Source organism: Gracilinanus agilis, chromosome 3, assembly GCF_016433145.1.
Source record: "Gracilinanus agilis isolate LMUSP501 chromosome 3, AgileGrace, whole genome shotgun sequence".
NCBI classification, from domain to species: domain Eukaryota; kingdom Metazoa; phylum Chordata; class Mammalia; order Didelphimorphia; family Didelphidae; genus Gracilinanus; species Gracilinanus agilis.
In genome coordinates this window covers 666,741,141-666,756,432 of record NC_058132.1, presented here as the reverse complement: position 1 = coordinate 666,756,432, position 15,292 = coordinate 666,741,141, and the positions used below count along the sequence as shown (strand labels likewise).

General features: G+C 37.8%; 1 protein-coding gene across 1 annotated transcript in view; it reads left to right on the top strand.

Moving 5' to 3' along the window:
• Positions 1-575: 575 nt before the first annotated feature.
• The window catches only part of SERPINI2 (serpin family I member 2), a 38,489-nt gene continuing 23,772 nt past the window's right edge, over positions 576-15,292 (top strand). The window contains exons 1-4 of the mRNA XM_044669541.1: positions 576-840; positions 6,734-6,964; positions 10,145-10,339; positions 10,779-10,971. Coding sequence (XP_044525476.1) covers positions 576-840; positions 6,734-6,964; positions 10,145-10,339; positions 10,779-10,971 — 884 coding nt within the window. The remainder of the gene's footprint in view (positions 841-6,733; positions 6,965-10,144; positions 10,340-10,778; positions 10,972-15,292) is intronic.

Sequence of the window (15,292 nt, the reverse complement as noted above, 5' to 3'; positions counted from 1 at the left end):
ACAATGCATATACAGGTATCAGGTGTTTTTTTTTAATTTGACTTCTAATATTCCAACTACCTGTGTATATAAAACCATATTCTTCTAGTGAACTGTATAATAGTCGCTATGGAATGTCAGCAATAGCTAGAATCGACTCAAGTTGTGTTCCTTTGAGAGCATTTCTCTCCTTGTGCCATAGCCCATAAAACTAATCCAAATTAAGGTGCTCCAGAGACTTTGCTGCTAAAGATCTAAAAAAGCTTCTCGTAAAAATGCTAAGGATGAGAAGGGACCCTTCTGAATAGATAGTAACACTGTCAAAATTCTAGAAGAGAACTGATTCTAAGAGAGAAGGCAAGGTTGTTTTTTTTATAATATAGTTAGAAGGAAAATAGTATTAAAATCATTAGTCTTGATCCTCCTAAAAGTAAAGCTTCAGGGTGAGAAAACCCCAAATCACAGAGACCTAGTTTACTTCACATCACTGTCTTGTCAATTGTGAATGGAAGCTTCTTCTTGAGACTTAAATGCAGTGACATTTTGGTATTTTGTCGTCCATTTAATTTGGATTCTATCAATGAACAGGCAAGATCATGACTCAAACCTGGTTTGGGAGATTCTTATTGACCCTTTGTGGACCATTCCTCATGCTGCGGAGTCACAGTGCAAGTCTCTTGGCTGACAACAATAACAGATTTGCTTTGGACCTTTATCAAACCATCCATTCATCACAGGAGGAAAACATTATATTTTCCCCGCTTGGTGCAAGATTGGTTTTGGGAATGGTGCAGATGGGTGCCAAAGGAAAAGCTCATCATCAGATAAGAAAAGCTCTACGACTTCAGGAAGACTCAATTGGTGAGATTTCCTTAGAAAGAATCATGTTCCATTTCCTCTGTGTCAGATCTTTCAAATCAGGTATCAAAAAATAGTGACATAAAAGGTTACTGGGCTCTCCAAAGACAGTCTTCTCTTTTACAGACAGTGAGACACGGTCAAAAAGACCTAGTTTTGGAAATAAAAGACCTGAATTTGTTTGCTGACAGACACTTGGAACCTGTTTGACTTTAGGCAAATCCATTTGGGCTTCAGCTTCTTAATTTTTTTAACCCCTTATCTTCTACATTAGAATCAAGACTGTGTTTTAGTCCCAAGGCAGAAGAGTGGTAAGTCTAGGCAATGGGGGATAAGTGACTTGCCCAGGGTCACACAGCTAGAAAGTGTCTAAGGTCAGATTTGAGCCCAGGACTTTCCATTTCTAAGTCTGGGTCTCACTTCACTGAGCCACCTAAGTGCCCCCTCAGTTTCTTAATTTTGAAGGAATAAGTTGGACTTCATGTTATCTAAGTTCCCTGAGAGATTTTTGTTTGTTTGTTTTTAGAAAGATCCAGATTTCAGATACTCTGATCCTAGTATCCAAAGTGGCAAAGATACAAAGATATAGATTTCCTGAAGACTTGTGTCAAACCATCCAGTCATCTCATGAGAAGAGCATTTTATTTTCCCAACTTTGTGCAAAATTCATTTTGGAAAAGGTGCAGATGGGAGTTAAAAGAAAAATCCAAAGGAAGACAGGGACAAAGGAAGAAAGGAACACATAGAGGCAGAGAGATGATAGGATTTGGAGCTGGAAGACCCTCAATTAGTCCACCCTGTTCATTTTATAGAAGAAGAAAAAGAGGGGTGGGGGAAGGATCAAAGTAGGCAGGAAGACTCATCTTCCCGAGTTCAAATCTGGCCTCAGACACTTACTAGTAATGTGACCCTGGGCTATTCACTTAGTCTGTTGGTCTCAGTTTTCTCATCTGTAAAATGAACTGGAGAAGGAAATAGCAAAAAAATTACTCTGGTATCCTGGCCAAGAAGACCTTTAATTGGGTCACAAAGAATAGGACGAGACTGAAAATGATTGAACCACGGCAACAACAAATGTTCCCACAGTTAAGGTGGTAAGTGTTAGAGCCCTGATTCAAATCCACATCCTCTTTTCCACATTCACTGCATTTCCCCATCCTTATTCCTGCAGAGAAGCCCTGTTTTCTAGAAAATCCAAATAAGTAAACTTTCATTTCTTAGAACATGATTCATGCAATACCATTCCATTGAAGTCTTTATTAAATAGAGGTTATTTATCTGAAAATGAAATTAAGTCTATAAAGCTGATTCTGGAGACATACATATGCACACACACACACACACACACACACACACACACACACACACACACACACACAGCTTCTGCTACATGGTGACATTTTCCTATTGACTTCCAAGAATTGTGATTTATCAAAGGGCTGCTGACTGTCACACATTTTTAAGGTCTAAGTACATGACATAAATCCATTTACTCAGACAAATGATTATGAACTGCATTTTTCCCCCTTTAAGAAAAGCTACTGAATTACAGAATGTCAGGAAATCAGTTTCAAACTCTGCCAAATGCCTTTCGAGTCTTAATTAAATCTTTGGAACTATTCTGCCACTCCATCCCCCCATCCAGGAAATCTTAAAGTTATTCTCTAGAGTTTCAAAGAGTTCTAGTCATGCCTTCCTACTCTTGTGTTACTCTAGTCGTTTTAGTCCTTAAAGTAGCCCAGGAGTGATTCCTGAAACCAGCAGAGCAAAACAAAAGACACCAATTAACTTCCCAGTGGAAGGAAAGTTAGGCAGAAACTTGCAGTAATTCACAAAGAAAGGGGGATGATTTTTCCCCATGGTAGGGAAGTGGAATCAGAGCTGGAATAGATTTGATTTTTTCTCCTTTAGAAAATAGGTCTGAAAGTATCTGGCCTTTGAGAGCTTGTAACAGCATGAAATGAAATGAAATCTAAACAATGTTTTGTTTTTCGAAAGCGCTACATCAAAGAAAGCTACACATAGTAATACTGCTCTCATCAGGAGCCCTGATTTTACAGATGATGAACTCTAGAGAGGAATAATGATGTCACAGCAAGCGGTAGAACTGATATAGTCAGCCAAGAAACGATCGAGTCTATTAGAAAGGAATACTCAGTTTGTCAAGAAGAAGCAAGTTCAAATTCTTCTTCAGACACTGATTTTGCTGTGTGACCCTAAGCAAGTCACTTTACCTTTTTTTCTGCCTCAGTTTCCTTGTCTATAAAATGGAGATTTTACTACATCACAGTACTGTTGTAAAGATCAAATGAAATAATATATGTATAGCATACTTTCTAAGTCTTTAAGTGAAATAGAAATGCTAATTGTTGCTGTGGGTGTATTTTGAGGCTCTCTTTTGGACTCTCTTCTCTTCCCCCGTTATATGATCTTGTTTAGTGGTCTCATAGATTCTGTATATTCAATTCTCATCCATTTGTAATAGTTCTCAGATCCATTTATTCAGTCCTAATCTCTCTTCTCATCTCCAGTCTCAGATCTCCAATTACCTATTAGACATCTTGAACTTTGATAGGCTTCGTAAACTTAATATGCTCAAATAGACTTATCTTTTCTTCCCATATCATCTTTCAACTTCCCTTATTACCTTCAAAGGCACCAACATCCATCCAGTGACTCAGGCTTGCAACCTAAGTATTATCGCCTACTTTTTACCCTCCCTTGTCCCTCCATATCCAATTTGTGGCCAAGTCTTATTGATTCCACCTGTGCACCGTCTCTTCACCTCTGACACTGCCACCATCTTGGTACAAGTCCTCATCCCTCATGCCAAGACTATTCCAATAGGCTCTTGGTTGGTCTGCCTATCTCAATTCTCTCTCCATTCCACTCCATCCTCCATTTAGCTATCAAAGTGAACTTTGTAAAGCGCCAGTGGTTTGAACATATCGCCAATTTCCTATTAAATAAACTCCATTGGCTCCCTGTTGCCTCCAGAATCAAATATAAAATCTAATTTTGGTTTTTAAAGTCCTTTATAACCTGGCTTCTTTGTACCTTTCTAATCTACTTACTCCTTACTCCCCTCTGTGTATTATATAAACCAGTTAAAATAGCTTCTTTATTGTTTCCCATGTGACACCCCTCCATGTATTCTACAATCCAGTGAAAATAGCCTCTTTTATTATTCCTTACATGAGAAACTCCATTTCCCCAACCCATACATTTTCAATGGCTGTCTCCCAGCTTGGAATTATTTTCTATCTTTCTTATGCTTCCTGGCTTCTTTCAAGTCTCAGCTAAAATTCCAACTAATGTAAGAAGTCTTTCCTGGTTCCCACCACCATCACCCAATGCAACAACAACAAAACAAAACCAAAAAATCTTTCACTTGATTTCCTTGATAGTATCTTCCTTCTGAGATCACATAGCAGTCCCAGGGAACTGGACTTTCAACTCTATCACACTGACTTTCTCTGAGATTATTTTATTACCTATTAAATGGGCAGAGTAGCATTGATGCTACCTGCTTGTCAAGGTTATTGTAAGAAAAACACTTTGTAATTGATTAAATAAATGTTAGCTGTTCTTAGCACCTAGATCTCTTGATTCTCAGACTAGTTCTCTCAAATGATCTGTATATAACATGGACTTAAGGTTCACCACCATCCTGGTTGCCCTTTTCTGAATACTCTCTATCAAAAGGATGTCTTTAAAATGAGCAAAATATTTCTGCTGTTGTTTAATCATGTTAAATATATCTCTAGACCATGTCTAGTCCTGGAAGTCATCCCTCTGTCCCTCTCTACCTCTCTACCTCTCTCTCTCTGTCTCTTTGTCTCTTTCTGTCTCTCTCTCACTCTCTGTCTCTGTCTGTCTCTCTGTCTTTATCTGTCTCTCTATGTCTCTGTCTGTCTGTCTGTCTGTCTGTCTGTCTGTCTCTTTCTCTCTCTCTCCTTCAAAACTTGCCTTTTGCCTTAGAATCACCATTGAGCACTGCTTCCAAGGCAGAAGATCAGTAAGGGCAAGGCAGTTGGGGTTAAATGAGCAGCCCAGGGTCACACAACTAAGAAGGGATCAAGGCCAGATTTGAACCCAGGACCTCCCATCTCCAGACCTGACTCTCTATGTACTGAGCCACCTAGCTGCCTCCAAGCCATGCCATTTGCAATTATGATTGCATTAGCTTTCAGGCTTGCCAGATTCACAGTATGGATCCATATTGAGTTTGTAGGTCCACATCAGTTCTCAGAAATTTGTTCAAACTAACTGCTCTTAAACTATATGTCATTAATCTTTACATATGAGGTTGTTTTTTTTAACCCAAATGTAATAGTTTACATTTATTTCTAGTAAATTTCATCTTTATTTGCATCTATGCTCCAGCCTGTCAAGGTATTTTTTGGATCCTGATCCTATAATCCAGTGTCAATCATTCCACCCAACACTGTATCATCCAGAAATTTGATTAGCATATAATCTCTTCTTTTATCCAAGTTAATAATAAAAATGTTAAAGCATGGAATCAAACACAGATCCTTGTGACATACCACTAGAGGGCTCACTCCAAGTTGAAACAATTCTCAAAAAAATAACAAGAACAGTGAGTCAGAAAAATACAATTGCCATCCTCCCTTCCCCAAATTAAAAAAAAAAAAAAAAAAAAAAAAAACTTTCAAAGTCTCAAAAATCAGGCATAAAGGAATAGATCCTTTCAGAATCACTTTGCTCTTCTTAAAAAAATAAGTTATGCCAATATATTTTGTTATTGTCATACTAATTTATAGATTTAGCCTTCTTCTCTCTTCATCTCAAATGAGCCTTTCCTTTTTAGGTAGAAAAAGAATTAAACAAAACCAAATGACAGATTAAACGTTTGGCAAGTGTATCTACAATCCTTTACCCATAGTTCCCTACCTACTTTTCTATCAACATCAGGGTAACTTACCTTTTCTCTAGGTCTAAGATCAGTTTTTATAATTATTCAGTTATCTGACCTCATTTTAGTGTTCTTTTAATTGGCACTTAACATTTTAATTTACAATTTAAATTTAAATTTAACATTTGATAAAAATTTTAATAAAAAATTAAAATTAAAATTTTAAATTACAATTTAATTGTAATTAATATTATAATCCTTGTGTATATAATCTCCCTGGTTGACTGCTAAACAGCATTTCACATAACTTTCTCTATGCTTGTCTCCAAGTTACTCAGCGTTGTCATTGCATATTCTGGAATGTTCCATCATATATTCCTATGACACAGCATTGTCAGCCATTTTTCAATAGGTTGACACGCATTTTATGACTCTGATATTGAAGAGAATTCACTGGTCTAACGTTTTGGGGAGAATCATCGCTTCATATTATATATAAAGAGTGTCCTAATTCTTAATCCCGATGGGAGCAAAATTGGTTTGTGAACTATATTGCTTTCCTTGAGATTAGCGTAAATAGTAACCAACACATTACGTTGTAAAACCTATGGAGTGCTTTGCAAAGAACATATTCTTCCCCTTCCAGAGATAAGGAATTGGAGGCACCAAATTAGCCTGTGTCAAAGGTAGGATTTGAACCCAGATCCTCCTGACTCTAAGTCCAGCACTCTGTCCTCTTTGTCATCCGCCTCTGATACACACTGGGCTTTTTTTTTTTTTCAAAGTGTGAAACTATGGACAGTTTCTTCCCCTTCAACATAAATTGTTTTCTGCAAAGGCTCATTTTCTGCAGCAAGGAAACATTTAAAATATTTATGGTAACTTAAAATGCAGGGTTAGTTATACCTAAGGGTCTAAGGAATTATGGCATCTATCAGAGTGCTTAGATAACTGGGCGGAAATGCTGTTGTTTTTATGTTGTTCAAGATGTCAGTATATGTTATAATTATTTTTTAGGGGAAGAATTTTCGTCTCTGAAGTCATTTCTCTCTGCCATGCCCCCCAAAAGGCAAGAATTTACATTTAATCTTGCCAATGCCCTCTACCTTCAGGAAGGATTCCTGGTGAAGGAACACTATCTCCATAGCAACGAGGACTTTTTTCAGAGCGCTGTAAAACTGGTGGATTTCCAAGATGCAAAGTCTTGCGCAGAGGCGATCAGTACCTGGGTGGAAAACAAAACAGATGGTAAAACTGTCCATTTTCCCAGAATCCTTATTTGCTATTCATATTTGTGGTTCTCTTTGCCCTCAAGCTGGGAATGACTGGCTGTTTTCTTACTAATACCCAGAGCAGAAACATAGACATAAAGGAATTAAGAAGTGAAAAACTCTACTTCCTTTCATTCTTATTGTTACTCAGTCCTAAAATGGAGAGAAATTGAAAGAAGCTTTGAAAGACGAATGATCCTGGGTTGAATCATACCGATTTTTTATGGTTCACCAGAGAACGGTGAATGGCAATTTTTGCGCCAGCCCCAGCATTGTGGAATCACTCTTTTTTTTTTTTTTTTGTCAAGGCAAAGACAGCCTCTGATGTACTCACTCCATTAGTGACAAGTGCTTTATTTCCCACATTTACTGTAAATCATTAATACCCCTTGGTTAAATGTGTTAATGCTTAGCAGCATATCTTGATAATCCTCCTGGCAACATGCCACTCAAGAAACTCAATCATTCCATAAAATAAATGAAAGAAGACATGGTTTGGGGCTTCCCAAATCTTTAATGAAGGATGAATCTTTTAACTTCTTGCCATGTCCTTCACTTGAAGCCTTAGTTTGAATTTATGCAGTAATTTAATGTTTGGAAAGCATTTTACGTACACTATTTCAACAATCCTACAAGGTAGATACTATTCTTATCTTCGTTGTATGGGTGAGAAGGGATATTAAATGACTTGATCGGGGTTCTACAGGGACTATCTAAGGCAAATTTCATCTTAGGTCTTCTTGGCCTCAAGTCTAATGCTCTAGTCACCATGATGTTCTCCCTCTCCAATTGGAGAATCAAGCAGAAGAGTGGAGACCTCATAGCACCATCTATGTAGAACCCAAATGAACCCATTATATTTGTTTTCCGTAAAATTCCCATCTGTAGAAGACCAGACATATCTCCAGCAGAAAGGGGCACATCGTGCTTGTTTTTGGTAAAGTTCCTTTCTGAATGCAATTTTTATTCTTCTCTCTAAATTGTTTCCCTAAAAACATACCACAGAAGGGGGGGAAAGCGTCATATTTGGAGTCAAAAGATGTAGGCTTTTGTACTTTCTTTGTCATTTAATACCAGGGTCACTTTGGGCAACAAGTCTTCTTGTTCTTCTGTATGTTACCCCCACTCTCTTTTACAAAATAAAATGAGGATATTCAACTAGATAACCATTATGAGAGTCAACTATTAGGAATTAAAAGCCAAAGTAATTTAGCCATGCTAGAAGCAATAAGCATTTTGGGGCAGTGTTTGAAAGAAACCCATAAATCTTAACTCGAGATGCTTAGACGAGTACAGTAGGGGAGGCTGAGGCAACAACAAAAAATGTATAAGAGCAGTACCCACTACTTGATTTGGGGCAGGGGTCAATACTTCCATAGTAGGGATACCTGTGACTCTACCTCTGTGGGCTGGATGAGCCTTCCAAGAGAAATGATGGAAGCAACAGAACCAGGGATATCATCTAAGGTCTTTGGGCTTGATAGGTCACAGTCTACAGACAATGTGAGTGCACGGGGCCAGATATCACAAATGGGATGATGAAGGCACCAAGTAGCTGGAAAGGTGGAAGCTTCTGGCTTTGAAGATTCTGGATTGCAGATATAGAAGATTCCAGAAAAAGGAAAGGGCAGGAGGTGAGGTACCAAGAAGTGGATGGGGCATGCAGCCTTGCCAGTAAGGATAGTTTGTCTGTCAGGACTATAGGGGGTTTAGAGCAACATTTCTAGGTCACAGTGCAACCTATCGAGCCCAAAGACCTTAGATGATATCCTTGGGTCTATTGCTTTCCACTGTTTCTCTTGGAAGAATCATCCAGCCCACAGAGGTAGAGTCACAGGTATCCCTACTATTGAATTATTGATCCCTGCCCCAAATCAAGTAGTGGGTACTGCTCTTATACATTTTTTGTTGCTGCTTCAGCCTCCTTTCTAGGTCTACTCTCTCTGACATAATAGAAGGCGCTATTTTATTGCTTCAGAGAGTTAAAGTAATTTGCCCAAGGTCATCCAGGGAGTGAATGACAGAACTGGAATTTGAACCTGGATCTTCTTATTCCAAACTCAGAACTCTTGCTATGACACTATTCTCTTCCTCTCTAGATTAGAGTCATTAAGGTGTACAATGGTGCTTCTCTCTTCTTCCTTCTCTGAGTATGGGACCTAGTTTCTCAATCCCTAATAAGAAAGTAAAATTCATAAATAGAATGCTAGAAACTGTGAGCCAGTGAAATGCATGAGGTTGGAATGAGGTGGAAGAGAGATTCCTGCTAGGGATATTCGAGCCCAAGATGCAGTAAGAGGGCTTTGTCATTGTTCTTACCAACACTCTGTCCTACTCCTACTACCAGTTTTGAATGACATAATGATGTAACCTCAAAGTTAGAAACAAATAGATAACGTCATTTTTCTTAACCAATAAGAGAAGAAGAATTTCCTTGTCACATCAGAACTTACTGGCACTTATCCAAACTTTGCTCTAAACCCCCTGCAGAAAGGAAGCCCATTATCTTCTGTGGCAGCTAAATGCATTTTTGGAAATCTTTAATTGTTACTAAGTTGTTGTTTTTTTCTTGATATTAAACCTCAACTTATCTTTGTAATTTCCATTCTTGTCTAGCTCTACCCTCTGGGGTCAAGAAGAATAAACTTAATTCCTCTTCCACATGAGAAGCCCAAAGCGGGCAGGGAGAGAGAGCACTTCAACCACCTCTACCCTGACTTTGCTCTTAAAAATGTGTTAGTATTTCAAACTGGAATGCCATTTCAGACTTCAAATGTCTCCTCTGTATAAGGAGAGAGATCCAGCTAGACTGTGACTCTGCAGGCAATGATTAGGATTTGAGGGCTGATTGGCTAATCATACTGTACAATCCACCCATTAGAAACCCTTGATTTGAAGACTTATTTATCCTGTCCATGTTGCACATTTCAGTAGTCTAACTCCATTCAATCAAAAAGAGGATTAGAAAGTTACACAGAATAAAGGGATAAAAGTTGTTTGGTTCCTCCCTTCTCTCTTCCATTTCCCTTAAATACAAAACCTCAATAATGGTTATCTTGTCAGTTCTTGTACCTACATAGGCAGTGGATACTTGACTTCTCTCCCAAGTGATTTTTGGGGGAGCTATTCAATTCTTCTCTTTTTTAATCCTCCAAAGGAAAAATAAAAAACATGTTTTCAAATGAAGACTTTGGTCCTCTTACGAGACTTGTGCTGGTGAATGCCATTTACTTCAAGGGGAATTGGAAAAAGAAATTCAGAGAAGAAGAGACACATACAAGTGATTTTACCATTAAAGATGGTTCTATAATCAAGGTACCAATGATGAAGATGCGACTGAGGACAAAGTTCGGTAATTTTGAGAGAAAATTCCCGGACCTCTCCAAGCCCAGGGGAACCTTCTAAGACTAAGGAGTCAATTATCTATCTCTGTAGAGGGAGTCTCTTCAGGTTCTGAGGGGGAAATCCTCCTCTCTGACCCTGAATTCTTTTAAGACTTAATTCAAGAGATACCACCTACAAGAGGTCTTTCCAGGTCTCCCTAATTACATGAGCCTTCCCATTTAAAGTTACCTCCCTTTTATTCTTTATTTGTCATGTAGATATCTATAAATATGTATTGTCTCCCCCATTAATATGTATGCACTTAGCACACATTGCCTATATATCTATAGACATACAGATATAGATATAGATACAGATATAGATATTTTAGATATATGGCATAAAGCAAACCCTTAGTAAATGTGTTATTGGTTGATTTGATTTGTCTTCTCCCTCCTTGGTTGTAGGTTATTTCTCTCACTCACAAATGAACTACCAGGTCTTGGAATTGCCTTATGAAGGGGATGAGTTTAGTTTAATTCTCCTGCTTCCAGCTGAAGATGTGGCCCTTGAGGAATTAGAAAAAAATATTTCTATGGATCAGATGCAAAGCTGGTTTACAAAAATGCAAGAGGAACACGTGGAAATAAGCCTTCCCAGGTCTGTAATGGCATTTTGTTGCCTGGTGTCTTTCTTCTTTTTGCCTCATCCCCAACCCCCTCCTTTTCCCTTAGAGAAGATTCAGAAGAGTAGGCTGAAAGGTGACCAATGTTTGGAGAAGACTGCTGACATCAGTGAAAAGAAAAATCCTTTCGGAGGTGGCATTCTACTCTGTTGGCACACAGCTGGACCTAACCTGACTTAGCAGAAAGCCATTAAGAGGGACTGGATTCAAGAGCTCAGTTATCTCTGGAATGGAAGAAGAAATGTTAACAGGATTAAATATGACATTATAATAGTTTTAGTGCAGTACCTTAGATTTCTTGTGCTTTCCTCCTTTACTTACTTGCCCCAAAGTAAGGATATTAATGTCAAATAAGAGAAGTCATCCCTATCCCCCCCAAAAGAAAGAAAGAGCAGCCCTTGAACATTAATCCTAGTATTTATAACTGTACTAAAGTTAGGGCATTTTACCTGTGGAGGAAATGGTGGGAAGGGAGTGGGTAAAAGGAGAAATATGGAACATCTCCTTAAGGAGACTGCTTTGAATGGAATTCAAATAATATATACCCACCTATTCATCAGTTCTGAATGACCTTATGCTTTGTAAATGAGTCGCCTTGTTCATTTACTCATTGTTGTTATTGCTGCTGCCACTGCTGCTGTTGTTTTTATATAGGCTCCAAGGCAGCCACAACATGGTGCCTAGACATGGAGTCAAGGGTTCAATTCCTACCTCTGATAGTTTCTAGCTCTGTGAATTCCCCGAGTCAACTAATCTTTGTCAATCATAGGGAATTCCTTTGGACATATCTGGTCACTGCCTATATGGTTCTTTCCAATTTTTAATCTATGATTCTATAATATCATTAACTCATAGACGTCTTACAGTCAGTGTTGATGAAGAAAATTCCCCTTCCTGAGATGTCCTATTGCTAACTAAATCACCTATTTATTCACTGGAGATTTTCCCCCATCTCATGAGATATTCTAGAACTGTTTTCCTCTTTCTGGCAAGTAGAAGTTCCTTTTTTGATGTAAAATAGGATCATAGGGATAGATTCATGGGGAGAGAAAGAGTTTTAAAAGATCATCTTTATCTTCTTCCAACTTGAAACAATTCTATATCAAATCATTGCTAAGATTATGTCAATATTAAAGATCTCCTAACCTAGTCATAGAACCAGTTATAGCATTTCTGTGTCTTCTTCTTGTCATGCTTGAGTCCTTATTATAGGATCATAAATTTAGAGCACAAATGAAGAACTGATGCCCATGGAGGTTAAGTGATTTACCCAAGGTCATGAAGCTAATTGATGGCAGAGCTGGGATTGGCGTGTGAGTGTTCTGATTCTAAACACAGAACTCTTTCTATTGTACCATGCTGCTCCTCATTTTCTCTCTCCCTAATCAAGACCCAGGAAGAAGGATATTAAGAAATCAGTGATCTGTTGGCAAATTGCTTTTGCTGGGGAGAAAAAAATTCATATTCAGGATTCAAAAATTGGTTAATAATTCAGCTATTTTAGGGGCAGCTGGGTAGCTCAGTGGATTGAGAGCCAGGCCTAGAGACGAGAGGTCCTAGGTTCAAATCTGACCTCAGACACTTCCCAGCTATGTGACCCTGGGCAAGTCACTTGACCCCCATTGCCTACCCTTACCACTCTTCTGCCTTGGAGCCAATACACAGTATTGACTCCAAGATGGAAGGTAAGGGTTTTAAAAAAAATAATAATTCAGCTATTTTAGAAGCAGGATGGTCCAGTGGAAGGCACACTGGCTTTAACTTATGTAAGATCTTGGTTCAAATCCTTCCTCCATAATTTACTAACTTAATAAGCCTACTTGCCTTCTCTGAGACTGTTTCTTCATCTGTAAAATGGGGATAATAATAATAACAATATCTATCCCATAGGCTTGTCATGAGCATACAATAAGATACCATATGTAAAGCACTCTGTAAATATTAAAGTGCTGTATAAATATCAAAAGTTATTTTTTGTAGCAGAATATTTGTTTTTCTTTTTAAATGATTTTATTGATTTATTTTGTTTTTATATCATATGTTTCCAAATATAACCTATTTCTTGAAGGAGAAAGTTAATCTTTGTTCCAAAAAGAAAGGGGTGGGAAACAAGACAGACAAGACAGACAGAGACAGAGACAGAGGCAGAGAGACAGAGGAGGAATGAGAGAGAATGTGAGTCAGTCCAGTAAAATCCACAAGCATATTAACTGTTTTTGATAGAATGCATCCAATATTCCACACCAGTAGTCTCCCACCTCTGCAAAGAAGGAAGGCAAATGTATGTTTTTCAGTCTTCTCTGGGACCACACTTGATCATTATAATTGTGCAGAATTCAACTTTGGTTTTTGTACCAGAGCATGCCAAGCTTTTTTCCCTGGTTTCCCCCATAAAAATATATTCATAGTTTCAAATAATGGAGACAAAGAAGATGATCTAAATGACTGAGAGCAGGAAGGGACCTCAAAGACCATTTGTACCAATATCTCATTTTATATAGATAAGGAAATGATGGAGAGAAGCAAAGTGACTTGGTCCAAGATCATACAGACAATCATGACAGAGATGAGATTTGAACCTGAGTCCTTGAACTCTACATGCAACATTCTTTTCTACTATATAATACTCCATATTACATTCATCAAATCATCTTTCCAGCTCATTCAAATGAAAATCATAAACTTTTTTAAATAAAGCTGAAAAAATGGCTTCCTTCTCATGGGCTGATTTTAGTTAAGTGCAAAGTGCCTCATTCTGATAGATGTTCAATCAATAGTCTTGCATGAATGAATTGAAAGTTTTTCATAGAACCAAAAGCTAAGTGTGATTTCCACATGGAAATGTGCCTTCTAGCTTCTAAGGTGTTATTTATACCAGCTTTGCTCTATTTTCACTCTGGGCCATTCTGATTTGTAAAAGGCAAGATGGTCATTTGGAAATGGAACTGTCTTCTCAGCCTAATTCAACTATATTCAACTTCAGCTTCTAGTCATCAAAATCACAGCATGTAGAACTCTTTCTTGACTTAAAGATAAGGAAACATGACTGTTTACAGAGTAGTGAGCTTAAAGAAGGAAATAAAAACATTTCTAAAGAATTTCTTAAAAAGACTTATAGATGCTTTTCATTTTGAAATCACCCACCATTTTGTTCTGGGCAATGACATCAATGTATTAATGTCTTGTCTTCCAAAAGCATCTTCAATGTGAACTGTTTCCAATTTTTGTCATGCTTTCCAATTTAGTGAGTGTGAGCTCAAAACCCCAGAATTTTAAAAATTCATATTTTTCTGATTAGTTATTTGGAGCATGATTCCATATGGCCAATAACAGTTTGCCATTTTTCTCTTGAAAACTGTTCATACTCTTTGAACATTTAGCTATTTGAAAATGGTTTTTGGATTTTGTTCTGGATAACTTCCTGAATATTATAAATATCACTATTATACATTTTTTTTCAGTTTATGCTTATAATAATCCTGAGACTGGAAGCATTTTCTCTGTCTGAGAGGGAAACTAAGTCATGGAAAAAAATAGTGATTTGTTCAAAGTCATATGTGTAATTAATGGTGGATCCAACACTAGAACCCAAGTTTATATCTAGGAAAATGTAAGCTGGTTGAAGGCAGACAGTACTTTGAACTTACTTTCATATTCCCAACACCAAGCACAGAGCATATATTAGAGATGCTTGATGAATGTTTATTGATTCATCAACAGATGATGTTGCTACTTATTGTTAGCAAATTCATTTAAGATCCATCAATATTGCTTTTTCCATGCATACTTTGTGTTTGGCCTTGTGGGGAGGATGCAAGGAAAATGGACCACATGATAAAGTGGATATAGATGAGACTGGCCTCAAAGCCAAGATGAGTTTGGTTCAAATTCCAGCCCTCACACATATTGGTGGGAACTTCAAAAGACTATAAATTTTTGAGTTTCTTAATGCAGAAGCAGCTCTTTAGGTTAAGTTACAGAATAAGAGCTCACCTGTTTTGACCCAGAGAGCTTCCTCATCTGGGAGTACCCATGCCAATGGACTCATAGAGCTTGTAAAAGCAAGCCAAACAAGTGCTAACTTCTTATAATCCTTAAGAATCTCAAGTGAAATAATGTCTGAAAATCTCCTTGCCAAATTTAAAGTCCCAACTAGAATTCTAATTGTTATATATGTCTGCACCGCAACTAAAATGGGTTCTTTCTTCCTTCTTTCCTTCCTTCTTTCCTTCCTTCTTTCCTTCCTTCTTTCCTTCCTTCCTTCCTTCCTTCCTTCCTTCCTTCCTTCCTTCCTTC